Source organism: Ambystoma mexicanum, chromosome 8 (genome assembly GCF_040938575.1).
Source record: "Ambystoma mexicanum isolate Mex_15411 chromosome 8, UKY_AmexF1_1, whole genome shotgun sequence".
NCBI classification, from domain to species: Eukaryota; Metazoa; Chordata; class Amphibia; order Caudata; family Ambystomatidae; genus Ambystoma; species Ambystoma mexicanum.
This window is the reverse complement of record NC_090929.1, coordinates 1,121,175,134-1,121,197,730: the sequence shown is the minus strand read 5'-3', so window position 1 is coordinate 1,121,197,730 and position 22,597 is coordinate 1,121,175,134. Positions and strand designations below refer to the sequence as shown.

General features: G+C 48.1%; 1 protein-coding gene across 1 annotated transcript in view; it reads right to left on the bottom strand.

Annotated features, from left to right (window-relative positions):
- The window catches only part of ERCC6 (ERCC excision repair 6, chromatin remodeling factor), a 921,458-nt gene that overhangs the window by 127,351 nt on the left and 771,510 nt on the right, over nt 1–22,597 (bottom strand). The window contains exons 17-18 of the mRNA XM_069611154.1: nt 12,884–13,029; nt 10,753–11,433 (exon numbers count right to left, since the gene is read on the bottom strand). Coding sequence (XP_069467255.1) covers nt 10,753–11,433; nt 12,884–13,029 — 827 coding nt within the window. The remainder of the gene's footprint in view (nt 1–10,752; nt 11,434–12,883; nt 13,030–22,597) is intronic.

Below are 22,597 nucleotides of genomic sequence, written 5' to 3'. Positions count from 1 at the left end.
CCTTGATGGCCTGCAGACTCTCGTCCACTGCTTTCCCGAACAGGTTGTTTGCGTCAAAGGGCATGTCCAGTACCCTGGTCTGCACCTCCTGACGGAAGTCAGTGGTCCTGAGCCAACCGCGCCGGCGTAGGCAAACGCTGTTGCCCATATGGCGAAATCCGGTATCAGCGATGTCCATGGCCACCGTGATGGTGTGGTCCGACGCCACTTTGCCTTCCTGTAGGATCTCAAGGGCTTCTGCTCTCTTGTCGTCTGGTAGGAAATCTAGAAGGGGATCAATTTTGAACCACAGCTCCCTGTCGTAGCGTGCCGCGATCGCGAGGGTATTGGCCGCTTCGATGGTCGTCACCGCCGACGAGATGACTCGTCGTTCCATGGCATCCAGCTTCTTACCCTCGCCGTCCGGTGGGGAAGTGGAAGTTGATGCCGTCGCCCCTGCCGATTTCTTCTTGGCTGCTGCGGAGATCACCGAATCAGGGCACAGCTGCGCTCTGAGGCACATAAGGGCGGAGTCTGGGACCCAGTACTTCTTCTCATACCTATCCCTCTTCGCAGGAGTCGTGGATGGGTTCTTGCGCAGCAACAGTCCTTCGTCCCAGATGTCGTCCAGTAACGGGACTGAAAGGATGGTCTTCCTCTTGGCCTCTGGTCGTTGGTAGAGGAAATCTTACTTCTTCTGCTCTTCGGGGACAAAGCTGGAAGAGCTCCGATGCTCGGGTGATCATGGTGTGAAAGGAGCCAATTTTGTCTGGAGGGGATGCCCGGGCAGGGGGTGATGGGAGATCCGTCCCGTCGTCGTCCGTCCCCGTCGTCTGTCCCCGTCGTCCGTCCCCGTCTCCATTCCCGTCTCCATTCCCGTCTCCATTCCCGTCTCCATTCCCGTCTCCATTCCCGTCTCCATTCCCGTCTCATCCCTCGGTGGAGGGGAAGGAGGCAAAGGCTGAAAAGGAGGTGGAGGATGGATTTGCCTCTGCTTGCTCAGTGTGCTCCCTGACGTTCAAGGAGCTGCTGGATCGTCTGCTGGGGGTAGGGCAACCTTGTCCTTATCTCCTTACACAGGGTCTGGCTAGCCATCAGGATCGCTCCCGAGTTGTCCTCTGGAATTGGCATCGGTTGTGACAGGAGTGAAGGTTGGGGCCTGGGCTCCTCCACGGCCCGTCGTTCCTCATCGGCTCCACCATCGCTTTTCTTCATCCGCCTTGTCGGGATCCCTTGCGCAGGGTCGGATTTCCGCAAACTTCTTGTCCAGGATCTTTTGGACGCTCGCCAGCTCATCTTCGGAGGTGGTATCTGTGTCCGTTATGGCTACCGTGCCCCCCCACCCCTCCTTTTCGTCCCGGGGTTTCACAGGGGTCTTCTCGATAGGCTGAAAAGATTATTCCCTCCGAGGTGGCAGGGAAACTCTGGGCCCGGCAGTCGTCTCCACTGGGGTAGCCTCCACAGGCTTTGCCAGGGCCGCCACAACTCCTTCGATCGAGGCCTTAGCTAGGTGAATCAGGGCCTTTACAACCTTGGGCGTGTCTGAGGCCCTTAGGGGGTAAGAGGGGTCATCGCCTCGCTCCCCCTCGGCTTTCTCCGTCTGGATCATCCACGGATTCTCCCGAAGCTTACCCGGGTTCTCAGACTTTCTCTTCACAGAGCCAGAGCGTTGGCTCGTGGATGATGGCGTCAGTGACATTGCGCCCTGCCTGGCAGCCAAGGAGCCCAAACCATCGGCGCTCCTGGTGCCCGCAGACTCGCATTTATTTGCCCTTTGTTGGGCCCCTGTCGCCAGAGCACCCTCAAAGGTCTTAGAAGACCGCTGAGACTTCTTCTCACCTACTGCTGGGCTTTTCCTCTCCAGCAATTTGGTGAGTCGAACGCGACGATCCTTCATTGTCCATTCAGACATGTTCTTACAAAAATGCATAGTCCTTCTCCACGTGCGATTTTTCGTTGTGAAGGCAGTAGAGGCACCGAGAGTGCTCGTCTTCCTTAAAGACATTCTGTAATCCGCATCCAGGGCAGCTCCTGAACAGCTTGGATCCAACAGGCGTCGTGTTTCCCTTGTCCTGGGCCATGTGAACGCGGGGTAGGCCTCAAAGATCTTCCGGAATCCTCCAAGAAGTGAAAACTCGACGAAAATTTGCCCTTGAGGGGCGTAGAAGAATTGCGAAATGTGTCCCGGTTGATCGGAAGTAGAATCGGTGGAGCTTGAGGCTCGATTGACCGAAAATATAAGAGTAAACTTTTCGAAAAAATGCAAAACGCAGTAAAAGCTCGAGAGCTATAGCACGAGGACTCCCAACACTTGAACGTGCGGTAAAAATCTGAAGATGCTGCCAGGGGAGGGGGTTAGGTAGAGGGCAGTCATTGGCTGGGGGCAGTATGACCCAGAGACCAGTGATTGGCTATTAGAAATACAGTTCAGAAATTAAACAAACTGATTTTTTCTTTACCGAGGATTCCCAGCCTGACGACGGGGAATATTCATTAGCATGTGAATCCATGCCAGACCCCATGCTGGAGAATAACACATTTTAGCCGTCTCTACCAATCTACACCCTTAGCTCTCATCAGACTCCCAACCTATCAGACACCACATACCTCTGGCAGCTTGACTTGTCCCAATGAAAATACTTTGCTTACTATCCATCTCTCTTCACTGTTCTTATTTCTACTTTGCCTCTCACTGTGTAACTATATCGAATTTTCACCATGCAAAGATTGTTTGAATATCTATGCAAATGTAACTATGTAACTTCCTATGTTAATGTAACTACGCCGTGATACCCCAGGGACTGGGCGTGCAAAAATGTAATAAATGAATCAAATTAAAATAAGCATCTGCCTCCATCTCCGAAAATCTGCCATTGAGATGATTCTGAAGGTTAGCCGTTGTGATTGTGCGAACGGTAACCACTAACTAAGATAAAGAGTTATTTAAACCCAAAGTAGCTTTGTTACAGAACACAGCGATAACAAGACTATCCACAATGGTGGAAAAAAATAATCTGAGGGACCTCGACGCCTGAGGGATAATGGGTACAGTGGACGTCACACTAGGGATAGAATTACAGACATGCCCCGTCAACGTCCCTTTTCGAACTTCAAAAACTTCATGAACAATACTCTGCACCTACCACTAGATGTCGGCCTATGCACAGCTTATGATTCTAAGCAGATCCACAAGCCTCAGAAATAAGACAATGCATTACTTACCGTAAAAGCATTTCTGATGGTTGTATCTGCTTAGATTCACATGCTGTGCATAGGTCCGACATCCAGTGGTCACTGCGGAGTATTGCATTTTGTTTTTCGTAGTCGAAAAGGGGACGTCGACAAGGCGTGTCTGTAACACTATCCCTATAGTGACGTGCGTTGTACCCACAATCCCTCACGCGTCGAGGTCCCTCTGTTTGTATTTTTCTGCCCTGAGGGAGCCTTCTAGACGTGAGTGAGTACAGAAAAGAGAGAAATATAGTAGAGGATGTCTATGTTCCTTCCATCCGAGCGGGGAGGAAGGGCGGGCGCATGTGAATCTAAGCAGATACAACCATCAGAAATGCTTTTACGGTAAGTAATGCATTGTCTTCTGATGTTTGTTAATCTGCTTAGAATCACATGCTGTGCATAGACTAGCGAGCAGTACCCGGAGTTGGCGGTGGGTTATGAGAAGGAACAGTAGAGAAAAGATGTCTTAATACTGCCTGTCCCACCTGGGAGTCAGATCTAGAGTGTGCATCTAGACAGTAGTGTTTTGTAAAGGTGTGCACAGAACTCCAGGTAGCCGCTTTGCAGATGGACTCAAGGGGAACATTTGCAATGAATGCTATGGAAGCCCCAGTGCCTCGAGTGGAATGTGCTCTTGGCTTGAAGGGTAGTTCTCTCTTAGCAAGAGTGTAACAGAGAGTGATGCATTGTACAATCCATCTAGATATAGTGGACTTAGAGACTGCATCTCCTTCTCTTCCTGCTGCCACCGAGACAAAGAACTGATTAGTCTTTCTCAGTGTTCTGGTTCTTTCCATGTAGAACATGACAGCTCTGCGTACATCTAGTGTATGCAGACTTTTTTCTCCCAAGCTGGAAGGGTTTTTAAAGAACGTTGGTAGTTCTATAGATTGGTTTACATGAAATTTCGAGATGAATTTTTGTGCAAACCTTGGGTGTGTGCGAAGAACCACCTTATCCTTGTGAACTGATACAAAGGGGTCTAGTACAGAAAGAGCCTGTAGTTCACTTACTCTCCTAATGGAGGTGATAGCTATTAGGAAAGCAGTCTTAAGAGTGAGGTATTTAAGAGTTGCCTTGTGCATGGGTTCGAAAGGAGTGCCCATGAGTCTAGAAAGTACCACGTTTAAGTCCCATCCGGGAGCTGGGTTAGCTATCGGGGGGTGTATTCTCTTTACCCCTTCCATGAAGGCCTTGATAACTGGTATCTTCCACCACAACACTTTAAGTTGGGAAGTGGTGTATGCAGAAAGTGCCGCTAGGTGGACTTTAATGGAATTAAACACTAGACCTGAATCCAGTAAATGGGTCAAGTACAGAATAATGGTAGTGGCAGAGCAGTCAACCGGGTTGATGTTCTTACTTCTACACCAGATGACAAATCTTTTCCACTTGCTAGAATAGCAGTGGCGAGTATTAGGTTTTCTGGCTTCCCTGAGGATGTCCATACATCTCTGAGGGAGATGTAAATGTCCAAATTCTATGATCTCAGGAGCCAGGCTGCTAAGTTCATGGTCTGAGGGCATGGATGCAGTGTCCTGCCCTTGTCTTGTGACAGCATGTTGTACGGGCAGGGAAGTTTCATTGGGGGAGATAGGGACATCTCCATCAAGTGGGCGAACCATGGCTGCCGGGCCCACATTGGGGCCACTAGTATCATGGTAACCTGCTCCTGGTGCATCTTGTGCACCACTTTGTTGAGGAGGGGAGTCGGGGGAAAGGCGTAAACAAATTTCCCTGACCATTGAATCAACAGACCGTTCCCCTTGGACTGGTTCTGGGGGTACCTGGAGGAGTAACTTTGGCATTGTGAGTTCTCCAGGGTTGCGAACAGGTCTATTTCCGGGAATCCCCATTGCGTGAAGACGTCTAAGACAATGTCTTCGTGCAATTGCCATTCGTACTCTTTGGGCAGGGGGAAGTCTCTGCTGAGTTTGTCTGCTAGCAGATTGAGTTCCCCTGGTACATGTTGTGATAGTAGGAACATGTTGTGTTTGAGAGCCCACTTCCATATATTCTGGGACAGCTTGGACAGTCCTGGAGAGTGAGTGCCCCCTTGTTTGTTGAGAGTACATGGCTGTGGTGCTGTCTGTGAGGACCATCACTGTCTTTCCTTGTAAGTGTTCCTGAAAGGCTTTCAGTGCTTTGAACACCGCTAGTAGTTCCAGCAGGTTTATATGCTTGGATGCTAAGCTCGGAGTCCACACTCCGTGAGCAGTTTGATGGGATAGGTGAGCCCCCCCATCCTGTAAGGGATGCGTCTGTGGTTAGAGTGGCTTCCACTGCGGGTGTGGCAAAAGTCTTCCCTAATAACAGGTTTTCCTTTGTCCACCACCGTAGCGAGAGAACCAAGGCCTGCGAGACCACCACTAGATCGTCCCATTGTCCGCTGGCCTGACACCACTGGCTGTAGAGCCACTCTTGCATTGGGCGCATGCGCAGACGCGCGTGAGGTACCAAATAAATACATGACGCCATCATCCCTAGCAAGCGCATTGCTTTGCGTACTGTCATCTCTCGACCTGCCACATAATGGGGGATTTGAAACAGCATGTTTTGGACCCTCTCGTTGGAGGGGAAGACGAGGCCGTTCTTTGTTCGAATTAGAGCCCCTAGGAATTGTTTGATTTGGCTGGGGTCTAAGCTGGACTTCTTTTCGTTGATGGAGAAGCCCAGTTGGGACAAAAGGTCTACGGTCTTTTGGGTATTGGAGAAGCATGTTTCGTAAGAATCCCCTGTTATGAGCCAGTCGTCGAGGTAAGGGTATACCGGGATGGATAACCTGCGCAGGTGGGCCGCTGCCACTGCCAGTACTTTCGTAAATACCCTTGGTGCAGATGCTATCCCGAAGGGTAGTACTCTGAACTGGTAGTGTTTGTTCTCTATCTTGAACCTGAGGTATTTTCTGTGCGCTGGCAACATTAAAATATGAAAGTATGCATCTTTCATGTCTAGTGTTGTCATGTAATCCCCCTGTGATAACAGTGGGATTACTTCCTGCAAGGTCACCATACGAAACCTTTGGGGTTTGACAAACTTGTTCGCTGGACGCAGATCTAATACAGGGCGCATGGTTAAATCCTTTTTGGGTACAAGGAAGTACACTGAATAAATACCTTCTATTACCTGAGATAGGGGGACAGCCTCTATAGCTTCTTTTTTCAGTAGCTCTTCTACTTCTTGAAGAAGAATAGTGAGGTGTTCTGGTGTCATGCGCCGGTTCCGTGGGGGTCTGTATTTCGGGGAACCGTTGAATTCGATGCAGTATCCGTGGGCTATGGTGGATAATACCCAGCGGTCTGACGTTATTCCCTCCCATGCTGAAAGGAACGATGTTAGCCGGCCCCCGACCGGTGATGCATGGGAGGGGACCCGAATCTTCGGGTCATTTGTTGGTATTGGGCGTGGGGCCTTTGGGACTGGAGCCGCGCCCTCTTCCTTTGCCACGACGTTGGCCTCTTTGACTGAATTGGGTGCTTTGGTTAGAGGGCCAGTTGGTAGCAGAGTAAAATTGCTGTTGGCTTTGCTGCTGGCGTTGGACACGAAAGGAGTGTCTATTGCCATAGTTGCGTCTGTTAGGTGGCCTAGAAATTTGGTCAAGAGTCTTGATGGTATCAAACTCTTTTTTCGCATGTTCTAGGGCCTCATCAACTGCTTTCCCAAACAGATGTGTTTGCTCTATGGGCTTATTTATCAGGGAAGCCTGGGTTTCCGGCTTAAATCCTGAATTGCGCAGCCAGACATGGCGTTTGAGAAGTATTCCCTGAACCAGGGAACGGCCAGCTGTCTCTGCGGCATCTAAGGAGTTCTTTACGATGCCCTGGTTTACAAGAGTTCCCTCTGATATAGTAGCTAACAGGCGGGAACGCAGGGGTTCTGGTGCGTCCTCTGCTTCGCTGCGCAGTTTGCTCCACTGTGCATCAGCGTAGCTAGCTAGTAGGGAATTGTTATTTGTAATCCTAGTTGAGAAGGCGGCGGAGGTCGTGATTCTCTTCCCAAGTGCATAGAGCTTCTTGCCCTCTTTGTCAGGTGGTGCCTCACTAGTAGATAGTGGTACCCCTGCTCTCTTTCTCGTATTAGTAACTACCAGGGAGTCTGGAATAGAATGTCCCCTGATGTACAAAGGGTCAGATGATGAAGGGCTGAAGAGCTTTTCTATCCGAGGGTTGACCCCTCTGACTAAGGCCGGATTGGAAAGGGAAGGAGTTATTCTTCTCCTTATAGAAGCCAGGAGCGGAATAGACTGACTGACCGGGGCTTTTTCTTTAATAACTCTTTCTACAAAGTCTATGTCCGGAAGAGTCTCCCCTGTGTCTATTTCAAAATGTGCTGCTGCCTTGCGCAATAGTGCATTAAGTGAAGGTTGGTCATCTATGGGGGAGGTGTTCCCAATAGGTGAGTCGTTGGGAGGAGAAGGGTGAAAGACATCAGGGTCTGAGTGCACTGATGGGGATTGCCAAGGCTGCAATGATGGGGAGTGCCAGGGCTGTGAGGTAGCTGTATCTTCTTCAAAAGCTCCTGCACTAGTGTAAGCGTCTTCCTCAAACCTCTCCTCCTCATGTTCTTCCTCTCCACCCAAACACTCCTCATCTTCCTGGAGGTATTGCTCCTCTTCAGTGAGGTCATATGCGTCTGTAGAAGGGGGAAACAGCCTAGGAATCTTGACCCTAGGGTCATCCTGGGTCCATTCTCTTGGTCTTTTGGGTGTGAGTGGGTTTTGGCTACCCAAAAACCTTTCCATTTTTTCCATACAAGAATGGAGTCTTTCCAGGGTCTCATGGGGAACCCCTGAATAGTCTAGAGGGGGGAAATCGGTGTTTTCACCTTCAAAACGCTTAGAACGCTCCCACAACGTCGACGAAAGGTTTCCGTCGCCCTCAGAAAAGCCCTCCGGTAGTTCAGAAGTGCCTTTAGATGAATGGGGCAGTTCCTGGCTACTCTTGTGCTTTTTCGGCGTTTCTATTTCCTTGGGTGCGGTATTCGACGTCTGTTTCGTCGTCCGCTTACGTTTGACCTCGGAAACAATCCTCGCCAGGCTCTCGATGACGAGTTCGTCAGTAGAGGGTTCTGGAGTCGGCGTTGCCTGCGTTACGCGTTGTTTCTCGACGGCCGCTCTATGGAGCGTTACGTCGGATGTTTTTGAGGTAGCGCCTGTGTTAGATGAAAGCCCAATCGCTGGTCGCGGCTGCGTTTGCGGGTGGGGCTTGAGACCCTTACGGTCTGAGGTCGACGCCGGAGTGCCCTGCGTCCCCTTCGGCGCTGGTGGATCCTTCGTCCTCGACGAAGAAGAGCCGTGGGCTGTGTGCTTAGGCCTATGGGGTCTGTGTGCGTCCTTGTCGCCGGGGTGTTCATCCCCATAAGCAGGACGTGAGCCGAGCCCGTCGGGGCCGGGGACGGACGTCGAGGAGCGCTCCTTCTGGGGGTAAATGACTTCCGTAACGGACGTCGAGTTATCACCCTCCTCGTCACTTTCTGTAACAGCGGCGGCGGGTGAGGAAACTGACTTCGACATAGCGTAGTCCACCCACCTCTTAACTTTCCGTTCTTTAAGAGTTCTTGGTTTCAAGAGCTTACAGGACGCGCAGCTGTCCTCTTTATGATCGAGGGGCAAGCAACGATTACAGAGCTTGTGTTTGTCCTTCCAAGTGTATTTGCCCCTACAGCGTGGGCAAAACTTAAAAGGTGTCCTCTCCATAGCTGAGGCAATAAAAACTGGTGATAACAACCCCAAGGGAAAGATAGGGGAGAAAGAAAGACATTCTCGACGAGAAGATAAAAGTTCGAACCCCCACTCTCCCTACTGTATGTTGGCCGGCGAGGCCTGGCCACGTGTTCGGCAGCGCCGAAGGATCTCCTCCGTCTCTTCCCCTCCGTCGAAAACTTGCTCGTCGGAGAAACAGCTTCAAAGCTAACGTCGAGGGGAGGGATCTTTTAACAATAAGTATATATTAAGGACCGAGGTCCGTAGTAATTGTTTTGCAATGTCTCTCTAGGAGCTCCGCGTAAGGCGACCATAAGCTGGGCGGAAAAAAACAATCTGAGGGACCTCGACGCGTGAGGGATTGAGGGTACAACGCACGTCACTATAGGGATAGTGTTACAGACGCGCCTTGTCGACGTCCCCTTTTCGACTACGAAAAACAAAATGCAATACTCCGCAGTGACCACTGGATGTCGGACCTATGCACAGCATGTGATTCTAAGCAGATTAACAAACATCAGAAATATATTTATATGACATGCATTACATACCTGTAATAGTCTTTCTGACGCTTTTATCTGCTTAGGGTCACATGTTTTGCATTGGCTTACATCCAGTGGTAGGTGCAGAGCATTGCATGACTTGTTTTCGAAGTTCGAAAAGGGAAGTCGTCTGGGCGTGTTTGTAATACTATTCCTAGTGTAACGTGTACTGTACGCATGGTCCTTCACGCGTTAAGGTCCTCAAATTGTTCTATTTCTGACATGAGGCAGCATGAAGTGTATGTGCGAGTACAGGAAAGAAAGGTGTAAGATGTCTATGTACCGTCAACTCCAAAAGGGGAGGAAGGATGGGCGCATGTGTATCTAAGCAGATACAAGTGTCAAAAAGAGATTACAGGTATGTAATGTATGTCTTCTGAGGCTTCTGTATTTGCTTAGAATCACATGCTTTGCATAGACTAACGAGCAGTGCCTGGAGAAGGTGGTGGGTTGTTAGAAGGTACAGCAGCAACAACGCCTGGGCCACCTGTGAATCCCTTTTTTAATGGGCATCTAAGCAGTAATTCTGTGTGAAGGTGTGAATAGAACTCCAAGAAGCTGCTTTGCAAATAGCATGTAAGGGCACATTTGCAATGAAGGCTAGAGTTGCCCCTGTATCTCAAGTTGAGTGTGCCTTAGGTGTGAATGGTAATGTTCTTTTGGACACAAAATAACAGATTTGGATGCATTTAACAATCCATTTTGAAATTGCAGATTTAGAGATAGGATCCCCCTTCTCTTCCTGTGGCGTGGGAAACAAGACTGTAATGTCTTTTACCTGTTCACTATAATAGGGTAGCATCTCAGAATCTGCCTCCAGGGTTGATTCTGAAAGGCCACCTTTTCATGTGAGAAGTATGAAAGACAAATAACATAATACAATTTAAAAAGGGTAGTTTACTTCAGTGATCCCACACAGAGGTGTAAACAGCCAGTGCTTATGAATACTAATGCAGTTTCTCTGTGCTGAAATAACATTATTTTGAGTTTTTCAACACAATTTAAGCCTTGTGCAGGTAGTGACAGGGGCTTATAGTGGGGTACAGAGAAGGCAAAGACTCACCTGAGTGAAATTGCATATAGAGCAAACCAGACATGCGGAAAAAGAAGAAAGATTTGTAGAAAATAGATGGCGTGTGACAAGATGGTGATAGAGAAGTGGGGCTGCACTACAAACGTACATTTATTATCCCAAGCCCACTATTACACACTGAGCAATGCTTGAAACGAGGTAAATATTGACTAGTGCCAATAATAGGGCATTTTGCCTATAATAGTATTGAAGCTCAATGTTACCTGTCTTCTTAAAGAGTCTCTCCAGAACGTAGTCATCAGATTGTCGCCGGTCCTCATCCAGCCCTGGTTCATTCTCCTCATGTTTGCCCTGAAAGTGTGTTTGCTTAACAAGATGTGGAATGCGCTCCCCCTCAAACTTGGCATCCTTAAGTTTACGCTGCTTTTGGTGCTGGTTCTCCTCAAAAGCTGTGGCATTGGCTCTCCGTTCATGCTTCGTCTTTGATTTGCGCTTGAGGTGGTCATTGTCTGTGCTTGAATGGAAGGTTTTCCTTTCACAAACTGCACTTTGGCCATCTGTATTGCTCCCATCATGCACCATGTGCATCTCAGGCTTCAAAGTGCCAGCGTCCGCCGTTGCCCCTTGGGTTCTTTGCACAGTTGCTCTCTCTGCTAAGGCTTCTGGCTTATCCTCCGAGTGGCTCTGCAACCCCAGCCTGCTCTGGACGTCCATGATAGGTGTTCCATTCTCCTGCGCGCTTAACCTCTGAGGCTGCGGCAGTCCCTTTTTCAGAGGAGATGATAAACTAGAGCCAATAGCAGCCCCCGTAGGTGGGCAGTCTGAAAAACGTTTATGTTTTGGCGATTTATGCAAATCGTGTGCTGGTCCACTGGAAGGGAAAGAGTGGGAATGTCTGTCAAGTTTCCGCTTTAGCTTTGGGGCTTGAACATCTGAGCCAGTCCCTTAAAAGAGAAAAAAGTGACAACAATGACAAGTAAGTAACGGAAATCTGGAGTTCAGGAAGGAAAATGCTGTGAGAGGACAGTTTGTTGTGAACCAAGTCATATAAGGGGGTAAGGAAGTCCAGTGAGTGGTGGTATGTTGTGTGGCCATGCACCCACAGGTGTAGGCAGCAGCAGTGCATTAACATGCTGCTACGTAAGGACTATTGGCACTCTTGGGTGCAAGATGCCACAGTGCAGGGAGAGAAAATTGCGTTGAGCAAAGAAAGCCAATGGTGTAAGGAGCTGTAGAAGATGATGGCGAGTGGCAGTTTTGACATCATATGATTTAATTAGCTATAGAAGTGGCTGGTGTGTCAGGTTCACAGACATCTTTGGGTTTAAAGCGGTTCAGTGAGAATTTGTTGTGAGGGGTAGCACTGACATTCTTGAAGAGTTGGTAGGTGGCCATAGTTTGCCAACTTATCTTTCTGCACGTGTGTTGATCTGTGACTACCTATGAATGTGTAGATTATGTCCCCACCTTGTTGACTAATCCGGGACTACACGTGTATAGCCAATCTGTGGACTACCTGCATGGCTGACTGTTTTGGGTTTCCCAGTAACTTTGTCTTGCCCTATGAATGTATGACTTAAGGCAGCGGATCTGTGGTTGCTGGTGTGCTGCTCCGACTGCCTATGTGCATGCACACTGCTCTTTGACTGTTTACATTTTGCTCTGCAAGGGCCTACGTGCTTAGTTTAAGCCTCCTCCCAATCATGCAGCTGCAAAGAAAGTACGGTTCCCAAACTACTCCCTCCCTACCCAGGATTGGCCTGACACCCTTCCCCATGACCTCAAAGATAGCGCTGGTCTGGATACCCTAAATACCTGTGAAGATGGCACTGCTATTAGTCCACCATACCTATTAAGATGGCTATGGTCTCTGCCCTATGTCACCCCCTATCACCCATTCCCTGTCTCTCTTCTCTTTAAAACCTGCAAAAACGGAACTGGTCTAGTTAACCAGTTCAGAAAGAACTGATACTGCCAACCCTCCCTGCATAAACGTCATGGATATTGACTCCAGCCTCAAAGCTGAGTTCAGTCTTCAAAAACTGCAAAGAAAGCTCTGACCTTACACACTATGGCATAGCTTCTCCGACTGTACCCTAGCTGGGAATATCTCAGTCGCTGAGGCCTGAGCCGATGGTGCTGGTCTCATCTTCACCACCACCCAAAAAGCCACTGGTCTTGCCATGCCCACTCACATCTAAAGAAGACTATGATCCCATCATGCACATCTCTGAAGATTCCTCTTGCACTGCTACCCCATTTCTTGCACAACACCGGCAATTATGCTGCTGGTCTTGTCCAACCCCCAGGCCTGCACATATAGTCCCATTCTTTCCCCACCTTCTGATGCCTGTATAGAAGTTCCTTGCCCCACCTCCCTGGTCTTTCAAATACCTGCAAAGATGGCACTGGTCTCAGTGCCCTGGGACCCATCTGGGCTGGTGAGGGTGAAAAGCTCATATAGGTCATTTGACTTGAAGAAACGCCTCTGTTTAGGATCCTTTAGTACCCGATTAGTTAAAAACTGTTTGAATATTTGCCTGAAAAAAACACAAAATAACAAATTACTTGTAATCTGGGATACAAGCATGAATACTTAAAACGACATCAACAACTGCACAGTCCACCGTCCGTCCCCCTGTATCCCCCACACCCTGTAAAGGTGGATCCAGGGATGGCCGGCTCAGTGAAATCACTGCAATCTCATACTAAACTGGTCAGACTCCTGTTAATCAGCAGCCCACCTTACATACATATGCATTACATCTTGTGTGCAATTCAAGTCTAAATGCAATCACGGGTGCGTTCATCCATTTATAGTAACTAGAACTATTTTACATATTGGTCTCAGTGTTAAAATAATGTTTAAAAAATGTAACCTGAGCACAAGGAACTTCACTCTTCTCCAGTAGGCCCCAGCCTTACTGTGCAGGGACATGGAACTTAACACAAAAACACAAAGTGACATTCCCCTCCCGAGGAAACCTTAAGGATAGCCTGCATTAGTAGGACATGGAGACAGTCCTCACTTGTAAGATGTGTTGCCTACATTCAGACTTTCGTGGAGGTGATCACTTGTGGCACTGCTTCAGTCCTCATTTGTAGCATATACGTTGTAGGCTCAAATCCCAGCAGATCCTCAGAATCTCACTCCTAAATTGCAGAACCCACAGCTTCAGAGAACAAATATCTCTGTGCTAGAACACATACATACTGATACACAGCTTCAGATCCTCAGCTCCAACTAGGCATCAGTTCTGAAAGGACACAGTGCCTATGTCCTTACTTGTTTCAGACAATGACTCAGTCCTGTTATGAAGGGGATCAGAACCTCAGTTCAGACCTGCAGGACACAGAAAACTATTCCAAACAGAGTGGCACAATCCAGACATAGAGCAACATTGTAAAACTTAAGAACTAGACAACATAGAGCCTCAGTCCCAGTATGTTTGGACACAGAGCGTCAATGATGACAAAGGAACAAGTTACCTACCTGTAACTGTTGTTCTCCAGCATGGGCCTGGCATGGATTCACATGCTCATGAATATTCCCAGTCATCAGGCTGGGAATCCTTGTTAAAAGAAAAACCAGTTTCACTTTCATTTATAAACGGTCTTTCTCCGATAAACCAATCATTTTATTAAACTAGCTGCATTGAAGAATATCTGCTGCATGTAATAACGTGAAGCCTTACTTTTACAGCCGTACTGATTCCACACAGCGTTGTGCCACTGGTTACAAAACAGCGTGCGCAATGGGCACGCTCTGCATAGCCTGCTCATAAGAGTTTGGGCCAGCTGTTTGAAATTCTGGCTCCTGATTGGCCTGCAATCTTCCTTTACACCCACCAGCGTCACTGGTAGGCGGAAGCCCACTGTGCTCCAATGGCCGCAAAATAAAGGGCATGTCTGTGCCTGTCCGGGTCGGTAGGTCGAGAGCAGTGGCACTTTTCATCCTCCGGTCCATGTTATACAGAGACCACCTTCATCCACAGTCCTGCTACATGTAACCCCTCTGCCAGCCTAACATCCTCATTAGATCACTGTTAGCTTTGACAAAGGCGAGACTCTTTCGAAGAGATCAGCAACAGTAAGTGGTCAAGTAACTGCAAACCGCTCCTGTTCAGGATGATTAACCTGGCACGTTACTGGCCATGACTGTGGACGATACCTATACTACTTGTCGTTAATTTACTTTAACTGCTCCGTCCTACAGAAGTGTAAGTACTATTCTATCAATGGGCACTTAGGGCTCACGCATTGATAACCTTTCTTCATCGCATAGCGCCACTACCGCTTGTATTCTAACATGGATGCTAGACCGGCAATCTGCACCTTATGCAGCTATCGGTTGCTACTCTAAAAGACTAATTTGCTATCAATGATGTCTGCAATCACACTATGAATTACGACATTTTGCCTTGGTTAGGCTTATTGCATGTTTATAGTCCCTATGTACTAAGCGACATGTTGAACGTATGCTTTTACAATTAGACCTATCTGCAATTTACATGTTTTCATGAAGACTCCAATCTCACATTGAAAAGTTGCCATCCTACCCCTGTACTTATTTGAAATAGGATCTTGTTACTCTTGTTTCATATGAGCCTAGGGCCAAAACGTGATGAATCTTATCAGTTAGTGCTGCTCCTTGCCGTTGCATGCCATTTACTGTATAAATATGGTAGCCTATTTGGTATCACTTCACAGCAGCTCCACGTTACCTCCTATCACACTTTGCCAACAAGCTAGGCCTCCTATTATATCTGTCAGAAGATAACTTGAATAGGAACCTGTACTATTAAGAGCCAATAGAGTCCAAAACCTCCACGGACCTACTGGAAGACCACAGACCTAGACTCCCTCTTGGTAGCCTTAACTATGCACGCCATTTCCTCAATACTTGTTTGCCTACTGGTAGTAGTGCTTGGCAATATCACACGTGTTATAGACTCAGGTATTGCTAACCCCAAGGCTGACTGCCTTATATTTACTTCCTGCAACTATACTAATGGTCTCATTAGGAGCTTTCCCACATTGACGATTCCTTTGACTTCAGGACATGGCATCAAACTAAACATATCCCTTGCCACATGTACTCCTATTACAGACCATTTGAGAACATCACTTTTGGCTATAACCACAAAACTGACCACATTTTGGCCTCAACTAAAACCTGACAGAGATACTGCTAGAGGGTGTGGCATTGCCTTCATTGCCAGAACTAATCTAGAACGAAGAATCTCAATTTATCCGCCTTTCCCAGCAGGTGAACTTTTGACAGTTCAACTGCCACTCTCAGCTTCACTGACTTTAACCATGCATCTGCTATACAGACCACCTGGCCTTATTGCTTCTTTTGAAGAAGATATCTTAACATTACTCTCAACTAACACTAAACCTACTTCTCAAATCTTAATACTTGGAGACTTCAATCTTGGTCTCAGCGAACCGAATGATCAGCACGCTTGGGCACTGGCCAATACTATTGCAGAATTAGGCTTTGCCCATAGGATTAATACACCAACTTATTCTAAAGGCAGAACTTTAGACTGGTTGGCTGACTAACGGAGACGACTATATTGTAAAAATGAACCTTGTACTTGGACAGATCAACACCTACGAATATTTAATATTAAGGATAGCCCACAACTTACACAGACCAAACTTTTAGCACCTCCCATACTCATTAGAAATAAACGGAATGTAACAGTGAACAATTTACTGTCGTTTCTCCAACTTATCATTAATCCTATGGATGTCAACACTGAGTCGGCAGCTCTAGTTTATTTATAAAACTCCACAATTAATCAAGCCATAGATAAAATTGAACCTTTAAAAATATGCAAAGGTAAATCTAGAGCCCACCTTAATTTTTGGTTCTCCCCCAATCTCAAAGCCTTACGAGCAGAAAAAAAGGAAAGCCAAATCCCTTTGGAAAAATAAGTCTTCAGCTTTAAACAAGGATAAACTCTCCAAAATCTCAGTACAATACAAATCTGAGATTTTCCAAACCAAACGTGATATTTACAATGACAGGATCAACAAAACAAATTCAAGCACTAGAGAGCTCTTTGTTATCTTGAAAGAACTCGAGTCCCATACCCCACCAACTGATACGTGCTTCAAGGATGAGACTTGGTGTACAAACATCCAAACTGCTCTATCTAATAAAATAGCTCTTCTTCAAGAAGTAAATCAAAGCTAAAAAACGAAACATCCTGAACTCCATTCTTTCGCAAGGAACCCTGCCATACATTAACAAACCACCTAATCGATTCAAATTCTCACCGGTTTATATCTTGGATGTGGAGAATATTATAACCTCCCTCAAATCTTCCAGATGCCAGGGAGACACCTGTCTGGCTTCCATTATCAGCGAGGCAGCTAGGGACCTAGCCCCGTTCATCACAACTTTAACTAAAGCCTCATTTGACTCCTGTATCCTATTAACCTTAAGGACGCCTCAGGCATGCCCTAAATGTGATGAGGAAAATGCGGGCATGGAACATATGTTTTGGTCATGCCCGGTCATAGGGAGCTTCTGGGGTGAGGTTGCACACAAATTGGCAGAAAAGGGTAGCAAGATCGTGGTGGATACCGTGTGGGGCTGCCTATTGGGGGGGTTCCCTAGGCCACGGAAACTTAGGCATGTCAGCAAACTGAAAGACCTGGCATATGCGCTTGCAAAGAGGAGAATTGCTATGGGGTGGAAGACATGCCACAAACCACGATTGGAAGTATGTTGGATGGATTTGCAAAAATGGGCAGAGGCGGAAACTGTGGTATGGCAAGAAACTAGCAGCGCTGGGGAGGAGGAAGAGACTGAGACCCTGATGGCTTGGAGGCTCCCGATAGCAGAATTATTTGGGTCAATACAAGACCCATCGGATCCCACGGGTAGAAATACCCCATCACAAGATGCAGAAACAGTACATTAGCAGAAGTAGGCTTGTATCGGGGGGTCGGATAAGGGATGCAGTGAGCTTGATTTGAAAATGTACAATTGAAAAGTTCCTGTATACACTGCAAGTTTGGTTTGTATTGTTGGTTTAAATATTCAATAAAATGTTTTTTTTTAAAAAACCTTAAGGACGCCTGGGTCCTCCCATTGTTAAAGAAACCTACTCTGGGTCCAACCATCCCAACCAATTACCGACCAATAACCACAGTCCCATTTTTGTTAAAGATCATTGATAAAGCGACATACATCCAAATCCAGACCTACTTAGAGACTCAATCTTCTGGGGCTGCGCAAATATGGTTTTAGGCCTAATCACGGCACAGAAACTGCTCTAGTTGATCTAAAAAAACAAATAAATGATTTAAAGGATAAAGGAAAACTGGATCTCCGCTTTTTACTGGACATCTCTGCCGTGTTTCATTTAGTGGACCATAAAGTGCTATGCAAGCATCTCTTTACAGTGGCCCATTTCTCTCCGGAGGCAACGGCCTGGATTCAATCCTTTCTAGACATAAGAGTCTTCTCTCCTTCTGCATCAGCGGAGCCAACACCAACAACTTGTGCAGTCCCGCAAGGTTCATGTGTATCGCCTACGTTGTATAATATTTTCACAAAGCCTGTTTGATGACCTAGACAATCTGGGTGTCACCTACACAAACTATGCAGACGACACCCAGATCCTCATTCCTATGTCTGGCGATAACGAGGCGATAACGAGGCTGACTCTGCCTTGTTGAATAAAATCCATCTCTTCATTCAGACATGGATGGCCTCGCACTGCCTCTGTGTGAACGATGAAAAGACTGAGCTATTACAGCCAAACTTAACAAGCTAAGCAACCAGTTCCATTGATTTAACATTGATGGCATAGACATCAAAGTTGCCACAGATGTAAAAACATTGGCCTTCCACCTAGACTCAGCTCTTAACCTACAAAGGCAAGTCAATGCTACTGTGACAGCATACACTTTTAACCTCATCCACGCCTGCAAACCGTTCCTCTCTACGGCCAGCTGTATTACATTAGCCAGAGCCCTAGTTCTTTCAAAACTTGACTATTGTAATGCACTTTATCTTGGCTCTAGCAAACAAAACATCAACAAATAACACATTTTACAGAACAACGCTCTAAGAACTGCATTAAGCATCCCGAGAACGCAAAATATCTCAATGACCAGACACAACACCAAGTGGCTTGCAGTGAACGACAGAATACAACTTAAAGCACTAACCCTTACCCACAAATGTCTAGCCAACACAGCATCTAAATACTTGGTGGATACATTCACAAAAAATATATCTGCACGACTGATGAGGACAATGTATTCACATTGCCTTAAGTTCCCCAGATATAACCTTAAAAATGTAGGGGGAGCAGCTTTCCTGTCATGGCAGCATAGTTATGGAATTCCATGCCCTTAGCCTTAAGATCTGACCCACCATTCTTCAGCTTCAGAAAAAAATGAAAAGTTGGCCTCCAGCTAGGGATCTTTAACCAATCCTAGATGGCTACTCTTCTTTGTTTGACTTTCACCTGCTGTTCATGTATAGCTTTGTAAATATTAGGAAAATCTTTGACTTTCAACTGCGTATTCCTGTCCTGCAATTGGTATATTCTGGTATCTTGAAACAATTTAATGTGAAAAGTATCTCTATGCAACGTGTAACGTGCCCAGATACCACCGGGCTTGGAGCGCTATATGAATAAACAAATAAAGCAATCACTGCGCTATGGGTCATATTGCCCCCAGCCAATGACTGCCCTCTACCTAAGCCCCTCCTCTGGCAGCCATCTTCAGATTTGGTAGCATGTAAAGACAAAGTATGACCAAGAAGAACCGGAGAGGGACAGGAGGGAGGGTTTGCATGTCAGACCCATGCTGGAGAACAACAGTTACAGGTAAGTATGGGGCTTGGCATGGATTCACATGCTCATGAATAAACGATACATAGCAGAAGATACATACACAACCGCGGGAGGTGGCAAGGTTCAACAGAAGCAATTACTCTTACCTCCTCACCAGGCTCACTTTCAAGCGAACAGGTAGCGTAGCACTGCCTGATCGACTTTGGACTCCTCCCTGGAATCCCTGTCGATGCAGTAGAATTTCGTGAAGGTGTGCGTAGACTTCCACGTAGCAGCCCTGCAGATGTCCAGTAGGGCTACACCAGACAGGACCGCTGTCGTCGCAGCAATCGCTCTGGTAGAATGGGCTCTCGGACGGCCAGGCAACGGTTGGTTTGCCAACCGGTGACAATGAGTGATGCTGCCGGAGAGCCACCTGGAGATGGAAGCCTTGGAAAAGGCCTTCCCTCCCATGGTTCACAGGACCAAAGGTCACAAAAATCTGAGAAGTCTTCCGGAAATCCTTTGTGCAGGCCACATAAAACTTCAGTGCTCGAGCCACATCCAGCGATTGCAAAGTCCTTTCAGCAGGCGAAGAAGGCGTTGGAAAAAAAAAACAGGTAATACCAAGGGCTTGTTGAGATGAAATTCCGACTGAACCTTGGGCATGAAGGACGGGTGCGTCCACAGCACCACACTCGTCTTGTGGAAAGTCAAGTAAGGCTGCTTGCAGGACAAGGCCTGGATCTCACCTACTCTCCTGGCAGAGGTGATGGCCACGAGGAAAGCCATCTTCCAAGATGGGAACTTAAGCAGAGCTTGATGCATTGGCTCGAATGGGGTCCCCATGAGCCTACTCAGCACCACGTTGAGTTCCCACGTCGGGGCAGGAGCCTTCGCCGGCTGGAATAAATTGAACAGTCCTTTGATTAACTCCTTTAGTATACTGTGTGACCAAAGAGAAGACCGTCCCAGAGACCTGGTGTAGCGAGAAATACCTGCCAGATGCACCTTGATGGCTGCGTGAGCCATCCCCGATTTAGCCAACAATAACAAATATGGCAGGACCTGGGGGACCGTGACCCTCAGTGGGTTAATCTTCTACGACTGGCACCAAGTCGCGCAACGCTTCCATTTGTGTCCGTAGCATTTCAGAGTCAAAAACGCACCGGCCTTGGCGAGGACCTCCCTGCAGTCCGTAGGCAAGCTCGTAACCACTTAACTCTAAGGCTGCAGGAGCCAGGCCTGCAGGTTCAGAGATCCTCGTCGTGGTGCAGGATTGCGCCTCCTTCCCTGGCGAGAAGTTCGGCTACCACTGGTAGCTAGACTGGAGGGGACGCTGACATGCAGAGAAGGTCCGGGTACCAGATTTGTCTGGGCCACGCTGGCCCGACAAGGATCATCCTGCCCCGGCACAGAGTTGATTGATGACTCGTACTACCAGCTGTGGCAACGGAGGAGTGTGAGGGGGGAAAGCATACAGAAAAAGGCCTTCCCAAGGGAAGGAGAATGTGTCCCCCATGCTCCCCAGCTAGGGAAACCTGCTGGCGAACCTCTGCCACTTGGTGTTCGTTACCGTCGCAAACAGATCGATCTGGGGACTGCCTCACTTGAGGAAAAGGTTGTCCACTTGGTCCTACCGAAGCTCCCACTTATGGTAAGAGCGCAGCTCCTTGGTGAGAGAGTCGGCAACAGTGCTTTTTATTCCCGCCAGGTGGAAAGGAATGAGTAACATCCTGTGGGCAACGGCCACAACTCCTGCGCCTCTCTGGAGAGCACCGGGGATCTGCTTCCCCCCTGCTTCTGGCTGTAAAATATTGTGGTGGAGTTGGCCGTGAAGACCCTCAGTTTTTCATTCAGCGACGGAAGAAATGACTTGAGGGCCCAAATGACAGCCGTAGTTCTAGTACGTTGGTGTGTAGCATCTTCTCCACTGGTAACCACAGGCGCCTGGCGTGGAGAAATCCGGTGTGCGCTCCCCACCGTTCCAGGGAAGCGTCTGTCGTGACCGTCTCCTGGTTTGGAGGGCTCTGGAAGTCTGTTCCCCCCGGCGATGTTGAAGTGCACGCTCCACCACCTTATCGCTCGAAGGAAATCCTCATCAAGCACAATCCAGTCTGTTAACCTCCCTAACACTTGGATCCAACGGGTGTCCAGGAACTCCTGAAGCGGTCGCATCCGCAACCTGCAGAGCCGGACTACGTAGATGCAGGACGACAATGCCGAGCAGGGACTTGATGGTCCTCACAGTGGTGATCTTTAGTGCTAACAGCTGTTGCACCTTGCCCAAAATGGCCGCTATTCTCTCCTCCGACAGAGCCACTAGACAAGACACTGTGTTGAGTCTGGACCCCGGGAACAGCGCGTTCCGAGATGGAGTTAAGCAGGATTTTGCATAGTTCACTGAGAACTCCAGATCCGCCAGCAGCTGGACGGTCCTCTCCGTGTGATCGACGGCGGTGTCCTCCGACTTGGCCCAGATAAGTCAGTCGTCGAGGTAAGGGTACACATGATCTCCTTGTAGTCGTAGATGGGCCACCACTGGAGCCAGGCACTTCGTAAAGACTCTGGGCGCCGACTTCAGTCCGAATGGAAGAGCCTTGAACTGGTAGTGCTTCCCTTGTAGAACAAAGTGCAGGAACTTGCAATGCTTTAAGTGAATGGGGACGTGGAAGTACGCGTCCTCCAGATCCAACGATGACAAAGTCTCTCTCCGCCAGTTGGCCGAGCATGTGCTGCAACGTGACCATCCTCAATTTCTAAGACTTGATGTACTTGTTGAGTCGTTGTAGGTCAAGAATGGGCCTCCAGCACCCGGTCTTCTTTCTTACAAGAAAGTATCTTGAGTAAACTCTGGAGCCCCGGAGTCGCTTTGGAACCAGCTTAATTTCCCCTTTTCTTAACATGGCCTGAACCTCCAGCAGCAGCTAAGGGATATGTAGTTCCTGCCAGGCCACCGTAGGTATTCTCTGACACTTTTGCTGAAACTCCAAAGTGTCTCTGTGGGTTCAATCACGCTTGTAGGCCGGCACGCCACCCTCGGAGCCTCGACAACGGCGGCCACCTCTGAAGGCCTTGGAACGACCCCTGTAGGCTTCTTGGGTCGTGGAACGGGAGGGTTGGCGGTAAGAGGATTATCCACCACCGAAACTCTTCAAAGACCACTCCGACTTTCCTCCTGAGGGACGGACAGTGCTGCTGCTGCTGCGTGCCAAGGGCACGGGCCGTAACCGTGTCGGCTTTGATGGCCTGAAGAGATTTGTCGACTGCCTTGCCGAAAAGATTGTCTCCGTCAAAC